Source organism: Colius striatus, chromosome 29, assembly GCF_028858725.1.
Source record: "Colius striatus isolate bColStr4 chromosome 29, bColStr4.1.hap1, whole genome shotgun sequence".
NCBI lineage: Eukaryota > Metazoa > Chordata > Aves > Coliiformes > Coliidae > Colius > Colius striatus.
The window spans coordinates 650,093-668,370 of NC_084787.1; the positions used below are offsets into that span (position 1 = coordinate 650,093).

At 62.9% G+C, this 18,278-nt stretch overlaps 2 protein-coding genes across 3 annotated transcripts; one reads left to right on the forward strand and one right to left on the reverse strand.

The window, feature by feature from the left end:
* Positions 1 to 942: 942 nt before the first annotated feature.
* Positions 943 to 15,189, reverse strand: CGN (cingulin). Of its 2 annotated transcripts, XM_062016080.1 has the most exons (21): positions 15,134 to 15,189; positions 9,033 to 10,081; positions 8,769 to 8,869; positions 8,498 to 8,567; positions 8,278 to 8,373; positions 7,928 to 8,064; positions 7,514 to 7,655; positions 7,219 to 7,431; positions 6,874 to 7,022; positions 6,510 to 6,651; positions 6,221 to 6,421; positions 5,828 to 6,034; positions 5,487 to 5,744; positions 4,859 to 5,029; positions 4,607 to 4,768; positions 4,060 to 4,149; positions 3,033 to 3,116; positions 2,069 to 2,187; positions 1,881 to 1,989; positions 1,616 to 1,779; positions 943 to 1,542 (listed from the first exon to the last, which is right to left on the reverse strand). In XM_062016080.1, the coding sequence occupies exons 2-21, from the start codon at positions 10,056 to 10,058 to the stop codon at positions 1,401 to 1,403; spliced, it is 3,783 nt and encodes a 1,260-aa protein (XP_061872064.1). In that variant the 5' UTR covers positions 10,059 to 10,081; positions 15,134 to 15,189; the 3' UTR covers positions 943 to 1,400. The 2 variants fall into 2 exon arrangements, with proteins under 2 accessions (XP_061872064.1, XP_061872063.1); XM_062016079.1 differs by having other exon boundaries at positions 5,828 to 6,421.
* Positions 15,190 to 15,373: 184 nt separating this feature from the next.
* PSMB4 (proteasome 20S subunit beta 4) lies at positions 15,374 to 17,870 on the forward strand. The gene is made up of 7 exons (XM_062016127.1): positions 15,374 to 15,538; positions 15,699 to 15,905; positions 16,576 to 16,722; positions 16,862 to 16,943; positions 17,043 to 17,159; positions 17,385 to 17,473; positions 17,738 to 17,870. The coding sequence occupies exons 1-7, from the start codon at positions 15,414 to 15,416 to the stop codon at positions 17,748 to 17,750; spliced, it is 780 nt and encodes a 259-aa protein (XP_061872111.1). The 5' UTR covers positions 15,374 to 15,413; the 3' UTR covers positions 17,751 to 17,870.
* The last annotated feature ends 408 nt before the right edge of the window (positions 17,871 to 18,278 follow it).

Consider the following 18,278-nt stretch of genomic DNA (forward strand, 5'->3'; position numbering starts at 1 on the left):
TGCCACATACCAGTGTGATGAGCTCAGGCAGCCTCAGGTTCACCGCAGGCCCCAGCCCTGCCAGCCGGGGCCACGCTCCAGCCCCATGCGGTCACCAGGGCCGAGCTGGGGCCACGCTCCAGCCCCAGGCTGGGGACGCCCCTTCCTGGGGGACTTTTTGGTCAGCAGGATTTGTGGCAGGCTGGAGGATATCACTCCCTTGGGGCTGGCTGCCAGTGGCAAAGCCAGGGACTAGCAAATTGTGGTCATGCTCAGCCGTGAGAGCTGGTGCATCCTCCCCCTGGACACCTCAAACCCCTCAAGCCCTCACCCACCACAGCAGTGCCCACAGGGGAAACCAGGGCAGAGCAGGGCCCCTGCCACCTCACCCGGCTGAGCAGCCGCTGGGGAAACCGAGGCAGAGGGTGGGGACAGTGGTTGACCTCGGCTCCGACACGCGTGTCTGGGAGGAGCTGAGGGCAGAACCGGTTGTGCTGGCCTGGTTTAGCCACAGCGGAGACGCCGCGGGTGCGGTGGTGACGCAGAGACAAGGCCAGTACTGACCCAGGAGGGGACAGGGGTGTCCCCAGTGTTGGCACTGTGTCCATCCCCACTGCCTCCAGCCCAGTTAAACATCACCAGGGCACAGGAGGGGAAACTGAGGCAGCAGGGATGGTGCTGGCTGGGGGCCTGCACTGGCTTGGGGACGGAGCCAGCTTGGCCCTGCTCGAGGCCATGGAGGGGAATTGCGGTAATCACCTGCCACTCAACGCAATGGCGCTAATTAGCAGTTGGCAAGACTCCCATCCTCGTTAATTAGCGATAAGGAGGATTTATCTCCAGGCCAGATCCAGCGGAGCGGGGAAGGAACTGTGTTCCCTGAGCAGGGCAGGAGCCTGGTGCCACACAGCCCAATGAGCCTGTGCCCTCTCTCCAGCCCCAGCCAGACGATGAGCACAGGCCTTAAAATGCTTCATTTTATTTAAAAGAGCGCTTGGACAGGGAAAAGGGCAGCGGGGGGGGTGAGGGGCAGGTGCATAGAAAAATAAACGAGGGTGGCTGGAGCTGTGGCTGTCTCCAGTTCCCCTCGGCCTCACACTTTGCCTGTCCCCACAGAGTCTGAGCTGCCAGGGCCATGGCTCAGACCCCAGGGCCACAGCGTCCTGTCTGGACCTGGTCACCACAGTGGATATTGGCCATGGTGAGCAGCTCCCAGCAAAAAAGCCACAGTGCAAATGCACCCTGAGACCCGTATGAAGAGAAAGAGGCAAGACAGCATCTGGGGGTTCCCCGTCCCACCGCTTTTTGAGCGGCACCTTCCTTCATGTCGTTGGTATTAGAAGAGTTTTTGCATCGAGCAGCAGCATCCAGGGCTGGGCCCTCACCCGGCTCTGGGGATGGGGCTCGGCGTGGCGCAGGCGTCAGCAGGAGCTGGTCTGGAGGTTGGCCTCGTTGAGCAGCGAGGCAATGGAGGAGGGCCCATAGGCACTGTCGAAATCCTCATCTGAGCTGAGCTGGTCATCTTGCAGCGAGGAATCAGCAGCTGAGCGGGCAGCTTTGCGCCTGGGGATGGAAAAGAGGGGTCAGTCCCTGCTGGGGATAGGACTGGGACCCCCCTCTTTGGCTTAGCACCCACCAAGCCTCCTTCTCCAGAGCCTTGATGCGGTTCTGCAGCTGCTCGTTGAGCTCGTGCTGCTCCTCCAGCTCTCGCTGCGCCTTCTTGCGGGCACCCTCCAGCCGCTCGATCTCCTCCTCTGCTTCATCCACTTGACGCTTCAAGGCCTTCACCCGCAGGCTCAGCTGGAGGAGACGGGGCAGGTCCCACAGGATGAGCACCCAGAGGCCCCGAGGCAGATCCCAGAGCTGCTCGGCCTCGCAGAGGGCTCCCGTCTGCCTCTCACCTGATCCTTCTGGTCGTTGACCTGCTGCCGCTCATCATCAATCTGGATGGTCAACTCCTTCACCTTCCTCTCCAGCTTGCGGTTGGAGGACAGCAGGACACTCTTCTCCCTATGGCAAAGCAATGGGTGGGGATGGCAGCCAGCAAGGGCACAGGGGCCCCCCGAGGTGGGGGCTCCAGGTCTGGTACCTCTCCTCTGCCTGCAGCTTGTCCTGCAGCTCCTCCAGCTGCGCCTCCAGCTGCGAGACGTTGCTGCTGGGCTTCTGCAGCCCGGCCGAGCTGGCCAGGCGGCTCTTCAGCTCCTTGTTCTGCAGGGAGAGAAGGGCCTGAAGCCATCCCTGTCACCCCCTGTGGTGCTGCCAGCCCTGGTGGGAAAGGCTCAGAACCTTCGCTTACATAAATCCTGGTGTGAGTCAGGGCCCAGAACCCCTTTCCCAAGGAGGAGGCGTAACGAGATGGGTTATATAATGGCAATTAGGCACGTTGGCACCAGCCAGGGCACGAGGCGAGATCAGGATGTGCCTGGGACCACTGGGGGGTGGCTCCCTGATGCCCATCACCCCCCAGCTCCCCTGTCTCTGCTCTTAACTGCCCTTGCTGGCTAAAAAAGCCTTCCCACAAGCACTACAGAGGCCTTCTCCTCTCCCTGTCCCACACAGCAGCATCGCCCCGGCCTCAACCAGTCAGTAGTAACAATGGCAGCGGGACGGGCCCCGCGGCGGCAGCAGCAGCAGCCCCGTGTTTTTCTTGGCAGCAGCAATTCCACAGCAGGAACAAGAACAGCTTGGGGAGCTCCATTCCCATCGCCCCAGCGTGTTAGGAGCCAGCTTGGGGTTAGGTAACCAAGGGTTTGGAGCATGAGCCTGGGCAGGCTGGTGGGAAGCTGCCAGGAAAGGGGGATCCCAGTGGGAATGTCAGCCCCAGGAGATGCCAGATGGCTCTGAGGACGCTCAGTCCAGGGATGGGACATGGGGAGGAGGGGATGGGACACATCCAGAGCGGGGAAGAGGAGGGGAAATGATTGTACATCAGGAAAAGCTCTTTGGGAATAGGGTCCCTCTCCTTGAGGAGCGAGGCTGCACTGAGACCCCTTGCCCTGCATCCATCCTGGGATGAGGGGTCTGGTGCCCCTATGGCTGCGGCTCAGCTGTACCTGTCTCTCCAGAGAGACTTTGTCACACTCCAGGTCCTGCCGGCTGGAGCGTTCCTGCAGCAGCTCTGACCGCAGCTGATCGATCTGGGGACACAAATGTGCCACTGGTTGGTTTTGCCACATCCTTCACCATCACATTTGCTTGGCCAGAGATTGGGGCCACCACAACATCTTCACCAGTGGACTCAATGCACCCAGCAGCCACACAGCCACTGACAGTGACACCAAAAACCCCCAGCAAGAGGATTTTTGGTTCCTTCCTAAATTAGTTACCACTGTTCTGGCCAGCAGCCCAGAGACCAGGGCTGCAATTTTCCATGGGGAGGGTTTAAACTGGTTGGACTGGGATTGGGGACTCTTCAGACCTGCCCCAGGGGCCTCTTTCAGGTTGACCAAGGGTGAAATTCACAGCTCAGTGCATTTTAAAGCAAAGGCAGTTTATATTTTAAACTTGCTTGAAATTCTTTCAAGCAGCCCCAAAAGCCAAGAGAGCCACCCCTGGAGCTGAGCACAGCCACGGCTTTGTGTGCTTCAGACACGTCCAGGACTCATGGGCAAAGTCTCCCCTTGGATGTGCCCATTTCCCAGGTGGAAAAATGAGAATCCCACCCATTTTAGTGGCTCAGGGGGGGTGGGATTTCCAAGCCCCAGGCTGGAGCTGGTGGGGCAGGAGGCAGATGAGCTGTGAGCAGAGGAGGTGCCGATCCTGGGAGGCTCAGGCAGCGCTCAGGCAGTGGCTCTGGCTCTGAAGGTAATAAGTGGGTGGGTTGTGAGGGAGGGGAGGGCTGGAGCCCGGCGTCGGTCAAACCCCAACTTCCTGCACAAACACAGACCTCACCCTGTCATTTCAGAGGATTTCACAGTTTTTGGGCTAAGCTCAGAGAATTTCCTCTTGCCCTGTCATCTCAGGGTGACAGAGAGATCACTGACGACTCGTTAATGGGTTAATGGGGTTTTAACTCTGGTGACTGTGTCCCCAAGGACCCGACTCGCCCAGCGTTGCTTTGCAGAGCTGGGGAGGCCCCACCTGGTCTCTACTCCTGTTGACCCTCTCAGTCAGCAGCTCCACTGTGGTCTTCTCCTCTTCCAGTTCCACCTCCAGGCGCTTGGACTTCTCCTGCAAAGAGCCAGCACCAGAGAGTCAGCGCTGGCATCGAGGGACAGGCACAGAGGGACTTTGGGCAGCCAGAGCCTGCGAGCTGGGGCTCTGGAGGAAAGGAGTCGTGTCACTTCCAGCCCAGCAAACCCCGGTGGGGGCTGAAAGGAGATGAGACACAGCAGCTCACGGCTCAGACCACCAACCACCCACCACCCCCTCGGGGGAGAGGAACCCACAGAGCGATGGCAGCTGAGCCACGGGGCACCGCCGGGCACCGCCAAAACAAAGCCGTCCGGGACGGTAATTATCGATATCAGCCCCTCAGCACCCTCCTCAGCGCCGCCAGGCAGCGGGAGCCCTCTCGGCAGGGCTGCGGGACGCAGGAGGGCTGTGCAGCTCTGCCCCTTGCTGTCTGCACGCAGCACTGCAGGTGCGGGGCGCGGGCGGGTTTGGGGCGCGGCACTGCCCTGCCCACCTCCAGGACTTTGACGTGCCGCGAGCGATCGTCCTGGGAGCGCCTCTTGGTCTCCATCTCCTGCTCGAGGTTGTGCAGGCGCTGCAGCAGCACCTCCTTGTCCAGCAGCGCGCTCTCCCGCTCTGCCTGACTGTCCTGCAGTGCTTGCTTCAGCCGAGTGACCTGCATCACACAGAGAAGAGGTGTCCCCACGTGAGGGGAATCCCCACGGAGGGATGGAGGGGTCCCACGACCCAGCAGCCCTCGTGGTACCTCATCCTGCAGCCGTCCCACGCTGAACTGCATCTTCTCCACCTCAGCGCCCCGATCCTTGGCTTGCTTCTGGGAGTCTGTGATCTCCCTCCGTGACTTCTCCTTGAACTCCTCCAGCTGTGACTGCAGCTCGGCCAAGGAGCTGTGTGACTGCTCCGTCATCTGCTCCAGCTGCAGCAGAGCAGAGACAGCTCAGGAGCTGAGCACCAGCCCACACACCCTGTCCTGAGCTGGTGGGACTGGAGGTGGGACAAGACACCAATGGGCATGGGGCTAGGGGGGGGACATTTCTGCCCCCTGGGTGTCGTGGTGAGGGGTGCCAGAGCAGCCTGGATGAGCCCAGACAGTACAGAGCCTGAGCTGGGAAGACTAAGGGACAAGATGACCTGGGGACATCAGGGGGTCAAGATCCCTGGGGACAGTGTGGCTTTACACACCTCCTGGGATGGTGGAGAAGGGTTGGACACAACCAGCTCTGCAGGGAAACCAGAACCCAAAGTCCCAGATCCCTCTGCTAACCCAAGAGGGCAACTCAGAGACCCCCATCTCCTGGCACAGAGACCCACGGTGGACCCCAGGGGGGTCCTGGGGCTGCACAGTGGCCCTGGAGGCACCTGAGCACCCCAACCTCTTTGTTCAGCTTCTCGGTGGTGCGGTCGAGCAGACGCTTCTGCTCCTCCAGCTCGCTCTTGGCGCGCTTGAGCTGCTCCTTCTGCCGCTGCTCCTCCTGGAAGGACACGCTCAGATCCCGGTGCTCCTGCGTCAGCCGGGCCAGGCCCCGCTGGGCCTCCTCCAGATGGGTCTCCAGCGACCTCTTGGCCATCAGCAGCTCCTGCTCCCGCTCCGTGGCTTCGCCCAGCGACTCCTCCAGCTGCCTGCGCTCTGCCTGCGAGGAGGGAGCTCTTCTGACTCCTTCCCACGGCAGGGGAACAGCTCGGGGCAGCTCAGGAATGGCCACAGCCCCGGTACCTCCAATTTGGTGACTTTCTCCTTGAGCCGTGCCTGGGAACCCTCCCAGTTCTCTCCAAGGCGCTCGTACTCCTTCAGATGTGTCTCCATCCCGAGGACCTTCCTCCTCAGGTCGTCGTTCTGCTCCTGCAGCTCCCTCAGGCTGGACTCCACCATCTTCTTCGCCTGCTCCGACGCCTCCCGTGTGCTCTCCAGGGACGCCTTTGCCTGTAACGCAGCCACGGCACAGGGTGGGCCTGGGGCCAGGTCTTGGGGGGCAATTTGGGCTCTCAGCCATTTGGATGAGCCCACAGTGGGTGGATTTGAGGCTGTGGGTTGCAGCTGTGGAACCTGGCACTCCTGGGAAGACGTGAGGGCAGAATCGCTCCTTGGCTCATGGCTGCAGACCCTCACCTTGGCGGCCTCGTCCCGCTCCTCCTGGAGCTGCTGCAGGTCTCGGCGGTACCGCTCCAGCTCCCCGTCGCGACTGGCCGCCTGCTCCTCCATGGTGCCCTTCAGCACCGCCAGCTCCCGCTCCCGCTGCCGCAGCAGCTCCTCCTGCCTCTGCTTCTCACCCGCCAGCTCCCGCTGTGCCTCCCGCGCCTGCCGCAGCTCCTGGCACAGAGGAGAGGGTGGGTTGGGGTCCCCTGCTGCTGGACACGGTGTCCCCATTGCTGTGGACGCCTTGTCCCTCCTCACCCACCTTCCTGAGCGCCTCCAGCTCTCCGGAGTCCACCGCGCTGCTCCGCGCCTGCTCCGCCTCCTCCCGGGCAGCTGCGAAGCGTTCCCGCAGCTCCCGCAGCTCCTCCTCAAACTCCTCCCGCTCCAGTTTCACCTGCAGCAGCCTGGAGAGGGGCAGGATGGGGCCACCTGAACCCACCTCTGAGTCCTCGTGTCCCACATCCCCCTCCCCAGCTCCCAGCACGCCCAGAGAGCAGCACCCGGCTCAGCCATCGCCTTCCTCCCCACATGCCTGGGAAAGAGAAGGAGAACCAGCCCCATTCCAACTCCTTACTCATCTCAGCAGCCAGACCTCCCAGAAAGCTCATCATGGCCCTGGCACTTACTCCTGCTTGGTGCTGCGGAGCTCATCCTTGTTCTTCTGGAACATGTCCCGCCAATGCCCTGTCTCCTCTGCGCTCTCCTCCAGCTCCCGCTGCAGGTTCCTCACCACAGTGTTGATCTTCTGCTTCTCCGACTCCAGGTTGGCCTGATCCTGGACCGAAATGTTGAGTGTTGAGCTGCAGAGCCCTCGTGGGACACTGCAGTGATGCTGAGGTCCTGCCTCGTGGTGTGTTAAGGGCAGGGCACAAACCCCATTTCCACTCAAGACCATTTAAAGGGGCAACTTGAGGCCAAGATCCTCCCCAGCTGCCCCTTTTCCCCCTCCAGCAGCCCTCCCCAGGGCAGACCTGTGAGATGTCCTCCATGCTGCGCCGCAGCTGCTCCATGTCGCTCTGGTACTGCTGCCGGACATGGTCGAGCTCCTTGTCATGACTGGCCACCTCCTCCTTCAGGGCTCCCTTCAGCGCCGTCAGCTCCCGCTCCCGCAGCCGCAGCTGCTCCTCCTGACGCTGTTTAGAGCTCAGGGCCTCCTCCAGCTCCTCCCGGGTCTCCAGTAGCTCCTGGGTGCAGGGCATAACTGGGCTGAGTGGCAATGAAGTGACACAGGGGGCTGCCCACACCGCGGTGCCACCGTCACCGTACCTTGTACAGGGCTTCGCCATCCGGGGACGTGCCGGAGCGCTGGCGCAGACGGTCGAGCTCTCGGTGCGTCGCCTCCAGCTGCTCCTCACAGTCACCCAGACGGGTCTCTGTCTGCTCCTTGGCTGCTTTCACCTCGCTCAGCCTGGGGAGAGGATGGGGCCCTTCACAGCATGTGGCCCTTCACAAGACCACAGCCCCATCCTCACCCCAAAGTGCTGCGGCTGCAGCTCACACCTGTGAGCATCTGGCCCAGGACAGGGCCAGGGGGGTGACAGCCACACACCCTGTGCTCTTTGCACCCCCAAAAGCCCCCAGCGCTCCCCCATCGCCCTCCCTCAGCGTCCTCACACCGGGGACGGACACACATCCCCAGCCCTGTCACGTTCAGCAGCTCAGACGTGTCGCAGCTCTTACTCCTGCAAACTTCTCTGCAGCTCGTGGGTTTTCTTGTCCAGGGCCCCCCGCAGACGTTGGGCCTCCCCTTCGGCCTCCCGCAGACGGGCTTCCAGCGCCCGAGCGGAGCCGCTCCTCGCCTCTCCCTTCTGTCGGAGCTGTGGGACAAGGGACATGGTTTCCATCCCCTCCTGCAGACAGCAGCCACCCCTCTCCCCAGCACTCGCTGCCTCCCTTGAGACACCTCAGGAAAAGGTTTTGTCTTGCCTGGGCACCCAAACAAGTGGGCCCAGAGCACAGACCAGTTGTTTTCCCCCCCCCCAGATGTAAACTGTGACCCTGCATCCCCCCAACCTTCTATCTGGTGTCACCTTGGTCTCCTCGTCGAGCTTTTCCTGCAGCTCCTCCACCTTCCTGGCCAGCTCTCTGTGCTGGGGCTGGGAACACGCCACATCCTTGGTGGGTGCCTGGAGAGATACCACCCCAGGCTCACTCAGAGAGTTTGGGGCACTTCAGATTCCCAGTTCCCTTGGAGCAACAGCTCAGAGCCACTAGTCCCTCTCAAGCAGCAGCAGGTTGGCCTCAACTCACCACCAGCTCCTGCATCTTCTCGAGCAGCCGAGAGGTTTTCCTCTTCAGGGAGATCTCGCTCTCGCTGCTCCTGTGGGCATCAGAGTGGGGGGAAGCATTTGGGGATGGGGGGGATGGATCAGGGGGATGGTTGAGCTCAGGGTGGAGGAACACTCCCAGCACTTTGCCATTCACTCCCCCAAAATCCTGAGCCCCAGCTGGCTACAGGGATACCCCTGGTCCCAAACCACCCCCCAGCCACTGAGGCTTTGGAGGGGCTTGGGGGGCTCACCCCTCCTTCAGGATGCTGTAGATGAGCTCCTTGGGGTGCTCGCTGCTGCCAGGGTGGGCGACCTCCCGTTGGTCCCGCAGCAGGTCTGGGGTGGATTTGAGCTGCCATGAGGGATGGAAGAGCTCAGCCCTGGCAAGGACACGGGGTCCCCTCCAGTTGGCCCCTGCATCCCGGCGCTCGCCTGGGTGCCAGTCTGGGCATCCCCCTTGGTTAAGGGGCTTGTGACCCTTGTGATCCCAGCAAGATCCAGCCACCCTCTGGTACCTGCAGCTCTGCCCGGGCTTTGCTCTGCAGCCGCTCGGCCACGGGCTCCTCCGCGCCCCGGTTCACCCGCTGAGTCCTCATCGCCCCGTCCTCCGTCCCTCCCGCTCCGCTCGGGCGGCTCAGGCTGCCGGTGGGCACCGAGGGCTGGGGGCGGGCGGCGCCGGCGTGGCGCTGGGCACTGCTGAGCTCCCGGCCGTCCCGCACGTCGCGGTGGGAGACGCGGCTGTCCAGGCTCTGCGAGCGTTTCCTCTCCTCCGAGGGGATCCGGCCCCTCCTGGCCGCCCGCCCGCGCTGCTGCACCTTCCCGTCGAACTTGCTGATGAGCGAATCCACCGAGGAGAGCGGTTTGGTGTCCACGTCGCTGCCGCCAGCGGCCACCGCGGCCTCTGTGTCCGAGGAGGGGTCCTTGCTCACGACCCTTGAGCCAGAGGCTCTGCTCCGCTCCGGCACGATGTTCAACATGCTGCTGCTTTTGCCGCCGGGCAGAGCCCGGTGCTGCCAGTTGTCACCAGTCCGGGGAGCGCCGACGGCAAAGGGCTCATCCGCGGCGGCGCTCAGCAGGTCCCCGTGGGACTGTGTCCTCCGCAGCTCCTCCCCGAGCAGCCGCTTGCCCGGCGGAGGTTTGGGCTCCCGTCGGGAGGTCACGGAGCCGCCGCTCGCCTCCTCATCCGAGGTGCTGTGGGACGAGCCGAGCTGCGGCTGCCGCCCGCCGTAGGGGTTTTCCGGCAGCTCCGAGTCGGAGCTGACGGAGCCGGAGGGTCGGGGGCCGGCGGGGGGGCTGGGGTAGGAGCCCTCGCCCTTGATCTGCACCCCGAAGGAGTCGCCGCCCTTCTCGCCGCTGTTGAGGACGACGAAGGGCTGCCCGGCGATGCCCTGCACCCGCACGGCCACGCCGTAGGAGCCGGGCTTGCCCCGCGCCTTCGGGGGCCTCCGGGGCTCCTGCAGGTCGTTGATGAAGCGGATCTGGACGCCGTAGTCCACGGGGTTCTGCTTCTCCGCCATCGCCGCGCTCGCCGGCCACTCCATCCCCGGGGCTCAGCACCGCGGTCCTGGGCAGGGGGGAAGGAGAGAAAGGGGACGGAGTCGTCCTCCGATCAGAGATGGTGCTCAGCAGCGCTTTCCCGCGGGGACGGGTGCCAGAGGACAGGCAGTGCCAGTGCTGCAGCGTCCCCAGGACAGGACGGGGACAGGGCTCGCTGTGCCGGTACCGGCATCGCCGGCTGCTCCCGGGGGGCCGGGAGAGCAAAACCCCCCCCTCCCCCTGCGTAGTATCAGCAGCCGGACCCTCACCGCGTCTCTCGCCGCTCGCCCTTGGCGGCAGGAGCCGGGGGGCTGGAGGGGAGGCAGATCCTGCCCGGGCTCCGCAGCCGGGCTGCGCTCCCGCTGCCGCCTGCGAAACGCCGCAGCCTCGCTGCAGCCGCTGCTCCCGCGTCCCTCAGCATCACCCCCAGCGCCCGCCGTCCCCGTGGCCGGGGCAGCCGCCCGGGTCCCGTGGGGAGGGGACAGATATGAGCAGTGACATATTGGGAACAGCGTGATGTAACCCTTCACCCCCCGGTCCCGGTGGCGATGCCGACCGGCAGGAGCGGAGGATGCGGCGGGGGGCGGGGGGGAGTGTGAGCTTCCCTTATGTTTAAGTGATGGAAAAGGGGTTTAAGTGATGGAGAAGCCCCAGATCACACCGGGAGCAGCAGCAGCTCCTTTCTCCGCTGCAAATAAACTGGATGCCAGGAGCAACGCGCGGTGCCGAGCGCGGGAGGATGTTCTGGGGCGAATCCGGGAGCCAAAAGGATCCAGAGCCAGGAGGGGGATGCTTAAACACAAAAAACCCAACCCCAGTCTTCCCTGCTTTCAGCTCGGGTCTGGACATTGTCCCCAAGGCTGACCGTGTCTGGAGCTGGCAGAGACGGGGTGCAGATGGGGATGGAACAGCTCCGAGCCCCCAATCTCACATACAGCTCGGAGAAGGAGCCAGAACCCCGCTGCCGTGGAACTCAGCTTTCTGCAGAGGGACGGAAGGCACCGGAGATGCCGGGCCTGGCACAGCAGCGTGGACCGGAGGCGGCAGCGGGTGCCACACACACCCCGCCGGGCACTGCCAGGGAGACGAGCAGTTTGCTTCCCTTGGCCCTGCCAGCTTCCCGCCACCGCCGTCTGCTCCCATCCTCCGGCCAAACCCAGCAGGGACAGCTCCTGCAGCTCCTGCACTTTGCCAGAGCCCAGACGAGCCCTGCGGGGCTCCCACGTCCCTCCCCGGCCCCGCGGCAAAGGCAGCAGCAGGCGAGGGGCTGCGCAGGGCACAGGAGAAGAGCCTCCAATCTCCTGAGCTCGTTATCCCTGCATGGTGTCCAGCTAACGAGATCAGCCCCACATCAGCCTCTGTAAACATGCCCTGAGCCCGCAGCCACAGCCCCTAAAGCAAATCCCATCGGCCCCATCCCTCCGGGCACCGCGGTGTCTGCTCGCAGCCGTCGGGGGTCTGCGAGGAGCAGCACGGCCACCAACCTCCAGCTGCAAATCAAGGGGAGGGAATCAGCTTCAGCAGCGAAAGGCAGAGTTTTTCCACAGTTGCCAGTGTCCAAAGTGCGGCTGGTGCCCAGGTACAGCCCAGGCAGGGAGAGGGCTCAGCCCCTGGCGCTATCAGGGTGGGAACCACGAGCTCTGGGTGCAGCACCCGCCTTGGGAGGACCTTTGGACGGGTGGTGAGACATGGCACCCTCCCAATGGCATTGCCAGTGGGGCAGGGGCTCACCGAGCCAAGCAAACCCTCTGGCACCAACAAAGGACATGGCTCTGCGTCACCACTCGCCCTGGCATGGGCAGGAAGCAGGTGGTGGATAACTATGGGGATGCTGCTGGGCTCAGACCCCTCCCCTGGCACAAGACCCCACCAGGGAGAGGAGGATTTGCTCTTATCAAGGGAGCACCAGCTCAAGACATGTGGCTCTGCTCCTGGCTTTGAGGGGCTGCGGTGGCATGAGCCAGGTTTCTGGGGAGCTGGGAGGGAGCAGGTGAGCCAGGCCTGGCTGGTCACCTCCCAGGAATGCTGCCCTGCTCCTGGAAAGGCTCCAGCTCGGGGATAAAGGGCTAGAGCTGGATTGCATTCCTGTGTGGGAGAGCAACACCCATCCCCAGGCTGGAAACGCAGCCCCGGGAGGGGATTTCACTGGAAACCACAGGGAAGGAGCCCGGGAGCAGGAGGGATGGAGAATCTGGGCTAAAAATAGGCTGGTTATTGTCCCCAGGGCACGTGCTGTGCTCCAACACACCTCACCCCTGGCCCAGGTCGGGCTGGCAGAGGCTGTGGCAGCAGCAGCAGGGGTCGCACACGGCCGAGGCCGTGGTCACGCACCTCCGGCATCACGCTGCGCCGGCAGCGCCGGGGCTGGCACACGGCCAGCTCTGCTGGCCCAGGACAGCAGCACAATGAGCCCTTTGTGCCGTCCACCACCACAATGTTCGCCCAGAAAAGTTGTTTTGCAATTTGCAGGCGGTGCTGGAAAAGGCTCCTGCACCAAGCTGAGCTCCGTGCTGCTGCAGCTCCACGCACCAGAACCACCCAGACGGGAAAGGTGATGCCTCCTGACAGGTCTGGCTCAGCCTCCTCCTGCCAGATCTGGCTCAGCCTTCAGCCAGATCAGGCTCAGCCTCCTCCAGCCAGGTCAGACAGGTAATCTGACCGCAGGCAGTCGCACGCCAGGATCCCTGAGAGGAGATGACACCCTCTTTCCTTGAAGCCAGAGCCCACCTCTAAGCCACCTCGGTCCAAACTGGTCCGAACCAAGCACGGGCAGCACAAGCTGTTGAATCATCCCAAAACACTCTGTGCTCAGCCCGACATCGCGGGGAAGGGGCTGGTGCAGATGCACAGATGCAGCAGTTTTCTCCCATCACCTGTTTTTTGGGCTCCTGGGGTGGTTTAAGCCATTTCCACCGAGGGTTTCCTCAAAGCTCAGCTGCCTGTAAAGCTTTGTTTATATACAGCCCTGCTTTTGCTCAGGGCCAAAGTCCGGGGCTGATTTCAGGCGCAGGTAGCACACGCCGTGCCCTGCCCGGCCCCTCCACACCGGCGGGGACCGGCTCGTCCTGCTCTCCCGCAACCTCCGGAGCTCGAAACCCCGATAGACGCTCCGCTGGGCACGTGAGCCGTGTGCTGCCAGGCGGGACGGAACCCGAAACCAGGGCACCTGCGTCACCTCACGCAACAGGGACGGGCTCGGCTCATCTCGCCGCTGGCATTGTGCCGGGGGCTGGCAGGGGCATGTGCAGGGGGAATACAGGTTGCCCCCCGCAGGCAATGTCCCCCAGGGCTCCCAGTGGAGCTGATAAGGACTGAATTCCTTCCTATCTCAGGCCACAGGCAAAGCCCTGGGGTTAATCATCAACCCAGAGACTGGAAAATCCCGTTTTCTGCCTCTCCCAGGGCCAGGTTTCGGAACCAAAAGCCACATCCCCATGTGGGACCCTGTGCCCCAATACTGGAGGCTCAGACCCGTTACCGAACCCACGGTCACGCTGGGGGACAGCGACCTGAGACCACACAAGCCACACAGTAACATCTTCCCCACAGTCCCAACCAGATCAGTTACTGGTTTCTGAGCAAGCTGTGCCTTTGAAAACAGAATAGTTTTGATTCACATGCTTGTGGGGATAAATATTCCCTGGGGCACAGCAGCAGGAGTGAGGAGGAGCCCCAGGGGAACAACATGGAGCTGCACACGCCAACAGGTCCCTGGTGCTGCCAGGCTCGAGGGCTCTGCTTTGCCCCCAAACTGGGACCCCACCGTCACTGAGATCTCTGGGACAGGACAATTACCCTCAGAGGCAACACTGCAGCCTCAGCCCCTGGAAGGAAGATGCTGAGGGGGAGATGCTGTGAGTACCGGGGCCACGGCACAGAGGGTGAGGGGCTCTGGAGGCAAACGGCGCCTTATCTCCGGGGATGGAGATGGAAACTCAGCCAGGCTCCAAACCAGCTCGACTGGTCGGGTGGCAGGAGAGGAAAGGCAGCCCGGAGCAAACCACAAACACCCTCCTGAACAAAAGCTGTCAGAGGACAGGGCTGGGTCAGGGAGCCCATCGGGACCTGCAGCCGTGGATGGGCCGTGGCCAGCAGCAGCCACGTTGCCTCCATGCGGGTGGGGAAGGTCCCAGGAGGCCACCACGTCCACCCCAGCTGGATGAAGTCACCCTCCTGTGAGCCACGGCTCCAGGGGGGCAGGGCAGAGGCTGATTAGCTTTGTGCTAATGAGGAGAAGCAGTGGCAGCCTCTAGATAGAGGCTGTTCCTATAGAGAGCCCTATGGATGCTATAAGGTCCCTGTGTGGGGCCTCTCCTGCAAGGACAGAGGCAGCTGCAGCTTCCTTAGGGGGACACAGATCCCTTATGCAGGGGACAGTCCCCAGCGGCCACAGGTAACAGCAGTTCCCATATGGGCTACTGGGGACAGCAGATCCCCTATAGCAGGTAGAACAGGGACAACCCAGGTCCCTCACTGGGGCAGCAACCTGAGGGATCCCTGTAGGATCTACTAGAGTGAGTCACAGCCTATGGAGAAGAACCCCTATAGAGACTGCTGTGGGGTGGAGCACATGCCAAAGACAAGGGCCACCACAGCCCCTGTAGGATCTTCTGTAGAGAGAGGGTCCCCCACAAAGGAGAGCTGCTAAAGCCCCAGTCTCTATAGGCTCTGCCACAGGGCAGGGCACAGTCCAGGAAGGACAACACCTACAGTCCCAGTCCCTACAGGCTCTGCCCTGGGGCAGGACGCGTGCCAAGGACAACAGCCCCTCTGAGTTCCACCATGGGACAGGACACACCCCAGGAAGGACAAGCCCAGCCCGTATCTATACCCTATACGCTGCCACGGGGCAGTCTATGCTCTGCCGTGGGACCGGACACCCCGGGGGTCGCAGCCCCTGTAGCCCCAGCCACTACAGCCGCTGCCGTGGGACCGGACACCCCGGGGGTCGCAGCCCCTATGGTGGCAGCCTCTGTAGCCCCAGCCCCTGCAGTCCCTGCAGCCCCAGCTCCCACAGCCGCTGCCGTGGGACCGGACACCCCGGGGGTCGCAGCCCCCCGCGCTTTGCCCCCGCACTCACCGGCCGCCGCCGCCGCTGCCCACCGCAACCTGTTACCTTCGCCCCGGCCCCGCCCCCGGCCCCGCCCATTGGTCAACGCCGCGCCAGGACACGCCCAGGGGCGGGGCCACGACGCTTAGGCCACGCCCCCAACACACGCCCCCTTTCGGGCGGATGGCGGCCCGCAGAGGGCACGTTCTGCCCACACCAAAGATGGCGCCCGGCCCGTCCCCGCCCTACGGCGGCCGAGAGCGGCCGCGCTTCCTGGCGCCTGCGCAGCGCGCGCCGCACCGTCACTAAGATGGAGGTCGGGGGAGCGCGGGTGCCGCCGCCGCCGTTCTGGGCCGGGGGCCCGGCCCCGGGACAAACGTACATCCCCCGCGGGCCCGAAGCCGCCGCCGGGCTCCTGCCCGTCTCCCGGACGCTGTGAGTGCGGGAGAGGCCGCGGGGAGCGGCGTGGGGGGGGCGCGGTGCGGGGGTCGGGCGGAGGCGCGGCGGAGCTGGGCCCGGGGAGCGGGAGGGGGCTGGGCGAGTGTGTGAGGCCGAAGGCTCCGGGGCAGCCCGCGCTGACGCTTTGTGTCCCCAGGACCCCGATGGTGACGGGAACCTCGGTGCTGGGGGTGAAGTTCGACGGCGGCGTGATCATCGCGGCGGATACGATGGGCTCCTTCGGCTCCCTCGCCCGCTTCCGAAACATCTCCCGGCTGCAGAAGGTGAACGACAGCACCATGCTGGGAGCCTCCGGGGACTACGCCGACTTCCAGTACCTCAAACAGATCATCGACCAGATGGTGTAAGTTCTGTGCTGGGGCTGCTGTGGCTGTGCGCAGGCTGGCCGAGCCCTGGCCGTGCTGCTCACCTTTCCTTGTCCTCAGAGGACTGGAGTGTAACTAAATGCACTCACTGATCAGGGGTGATGCTCAGCTGGGATGCCTCTTGTCCCCCAAGAATCGCTTTGGTACAAAGGTCTTTCCCAAATTCCCTGCTGAGTGTAGTGGGGGGCGGGGTTTGGTTGTTCCTGGAGGCTGCAAGAGGGAGCTGGGAGCTGCTGGGGGTGCAGCTGCAGGGGGCTGCTGTTTGCAGGAGGGAGCTGCTGGGGGTGCAGCTGCAGGGGGCTGCTGTTTGCAGGAGGGAGCTGCTGCGGGTGCAGCTGCAGGGGGCTGCTGTTTGCAGGAGGGAGCTGCTGGGGGTGCAGCTGCAGGGGGCTGCTGTTTGCAGGAGGGAGCTGCTGGGGGTGCAGCTGCAGGGGGCTGCTGTTTGCAGGAGGGAGCTGCTGGGGGTGCAGCTGCAGGGGGCTGCTGGGGGTGCAGCTGCAGGGGGCTGCTGTTTGCAGGAGGGAGCTGCTGAGGGTGCAGCTGCAGGGGGCTGCTGTTTGCAGGAGGGGGCTGCTGGGGGTGCAGCTGCAGGGGGCCGCTGTTGGCTTCTCCAAGTACTTTTCTTAGGTGAAATTTCTACCTAATCAGAATCGATGAGGAGCTGTTGGGAGATGGGCACAGCTACAGCCCCAAGGCCATTCATTCCTGGCTGACAAGGGTCATGTACAACCGGAGGTCCAAGTTAAACCCTCTCTGGAACAGCGTTGTCATCGGAGGCTACTATGGCGGCGAGAGGTGAGCGAGGAGAAGCAGCGTGTGACGGCTGCTGCGTGTCCTTCCCCGGGACTGCTGCTCCTCAGGGATCCTGACAGGTCCCTGGCTGGGTGTAGCTGCTCAGCAGCTCAGTCCCTGGGCTCACAGGTCTGTCCTTCAGCTTCCTAGGTTACGTGGACATGCTCGGCGTGGCCTACGAAGCCCCGACGGTCGCCACGGGTTTCGGAGCACACCTTGCTCAGGTAGAGCTTGTCCTCAGGTGCTAAAGCGACCTCAGTGCTGAGGGACTGAGCTGTCAAGCTACTGAAGTTGGGTGTGTTGGGGTTTGTTTTCTTTCCTAGCCATTGATGAGAGAAGTCTTGGAGAAGAAATCTGTCCTGACCAAGGAGGAGGCCCGGGACCTGATCGAGCGTTGCATGAAGATTTTGTATTACAGAGATGCTCGATCATTCAACAGGGTGAGTGGTGCTTTGGTGTGTGAGCAGGGACCTGCTGCCTGCCCCAGGCTCATTTTCCAGGGCCACCTTCTGTCTCTGACCCCAGGGTCCTTGCAGGAACTCGTTTAGAGGAGAGCAGTCAGCAATGGCTGTTACCAGTGTTCATGGGGCCCAACTTTAACCCAGGAGTGGGATTTGGGTTTTAGTGAGGCTTTAGTGAAGCTTTTCCCTGTGTCCTCTCCTCAGTATGAAATAGCCATTGCAACGGAGAAGGGTGTGGAGGTGGAAGGACCCATCACCCTAGAAGCCAACTGGGACATCGCACACCTCATCAGGTAACAGCACCCTTGTCAGCCTGACACGTCCTGGAGGCACGAGGAGGGGCTGCTGCCAGGCAGGTGATGATGTGCAGGAGAACATCTTGGCCTTGGGTTTCTGTAAAGCCACCTTGATGCTCTGTGCTCTCTGCTGGGCCCTGTCCCTGCTGTGCCTCCTCAGACACCTCCAGTAGCAGCAGCAATGCTGATGGTGTTGGTGCAGGTGCTGACCTCAGCCAGGCTCTGAGTTATCCTGACCTTGTCCCAAACATCTTCTTGCAGTGGCTTCGAGTGATCTCTGAGGAGCTGCCCCAGGCTGCTGCGTGTCCACCTCGTCCCCTTTCAGATGGGATGCAAACCTCTCCACTCCTCTCATCTGTCTTGTTTTGGAAAGGAAATAAACTTGTTAAGCCAAGCCTGTGTGTTTGTGCAGCTGCTGGGATGGAGGTTGGGGGATGCTCCAGAAACAGGCTGGGGGCAAGGCTCCTGCTTTCAGGCACTGAAGGTCACTGGCAGCTGCAAGTCCTTTGGTTTTGCTAGAGAAGAGCAGGAAAAAAAGGCTTCTGTTGTTTCCTTGACTGGGGTTGTGGTGGGTGCTGTACCCCACTGGACAGGTAACTCCCATCTCCCCTCTCTGACTTGGACAGCCCGAGCCCAGGGGATCAGGGGGGTGTGTGTGTGTGTGTGCAGGGGGTCAGGGTGGTCCCCAACACTTCTGGCAGCACCCACAGCCTCCCCTCTGCTGGCAGTGACTGGCGGTGCTCACCTTCCCCTCAGTTGGGGTTTGTTTTGCTGCCAGAGCAGCAGTGGGGCTGGGCCAGTG

What these genes read in the sequence shown, in the direction of transcription:
- CGN (XM_062016079.1), bottom strand. Translation starts at nt 10,058, where the DNA reads ATGGAGTGGCCGGCGAGCGCGGCGATGGCGGAGAAGCAGAACCCCGTG. An exon ending in TACAGCATCCTGAAGGAGGG is followed by an intron (nt 8,568 to 8,768) that starts GTGAGCCCCCCA and finishes TGATGCCCACAG; the next exon opens with GAGCAGCGAGAGCGAGATCT. An exon ending in CCGAGAAGCTGAACAAAGAG is followed by an intron (nt 5,030 to 5,486) that starts GTTGGGGTGCTC and finishes GCTCTGCTGCAG; the next exon opens with CTGGAGCAGATGACGGAGCA.
- PSMB4 (XM_062016127.1), top strand. Translation starts at nt 15,414, where the DNA reads ATGGAGGTCGGGGGAGCGCGGGTGCCGCCGCCGCCGTTCTGGGCCGGG. An exon ending in CTGCCCGTCTCCCGGACGCT is followed by an intron (nt 15,539 to 15,698) that starts GTGAGTGCGGGA and finishes TTGTGTCCCCAG; the next exon opens with GACCCCGATGGTGACGGGAA. An exon ending in CAGATCATCGACCAGATGGT is followed by an intron (nt 15,906 to 16,575) that starts GTAAGTTCTGTG and finishes CTACCTAATCAG; the next exon opens with AATCGATGAGGAGCTGTTGG.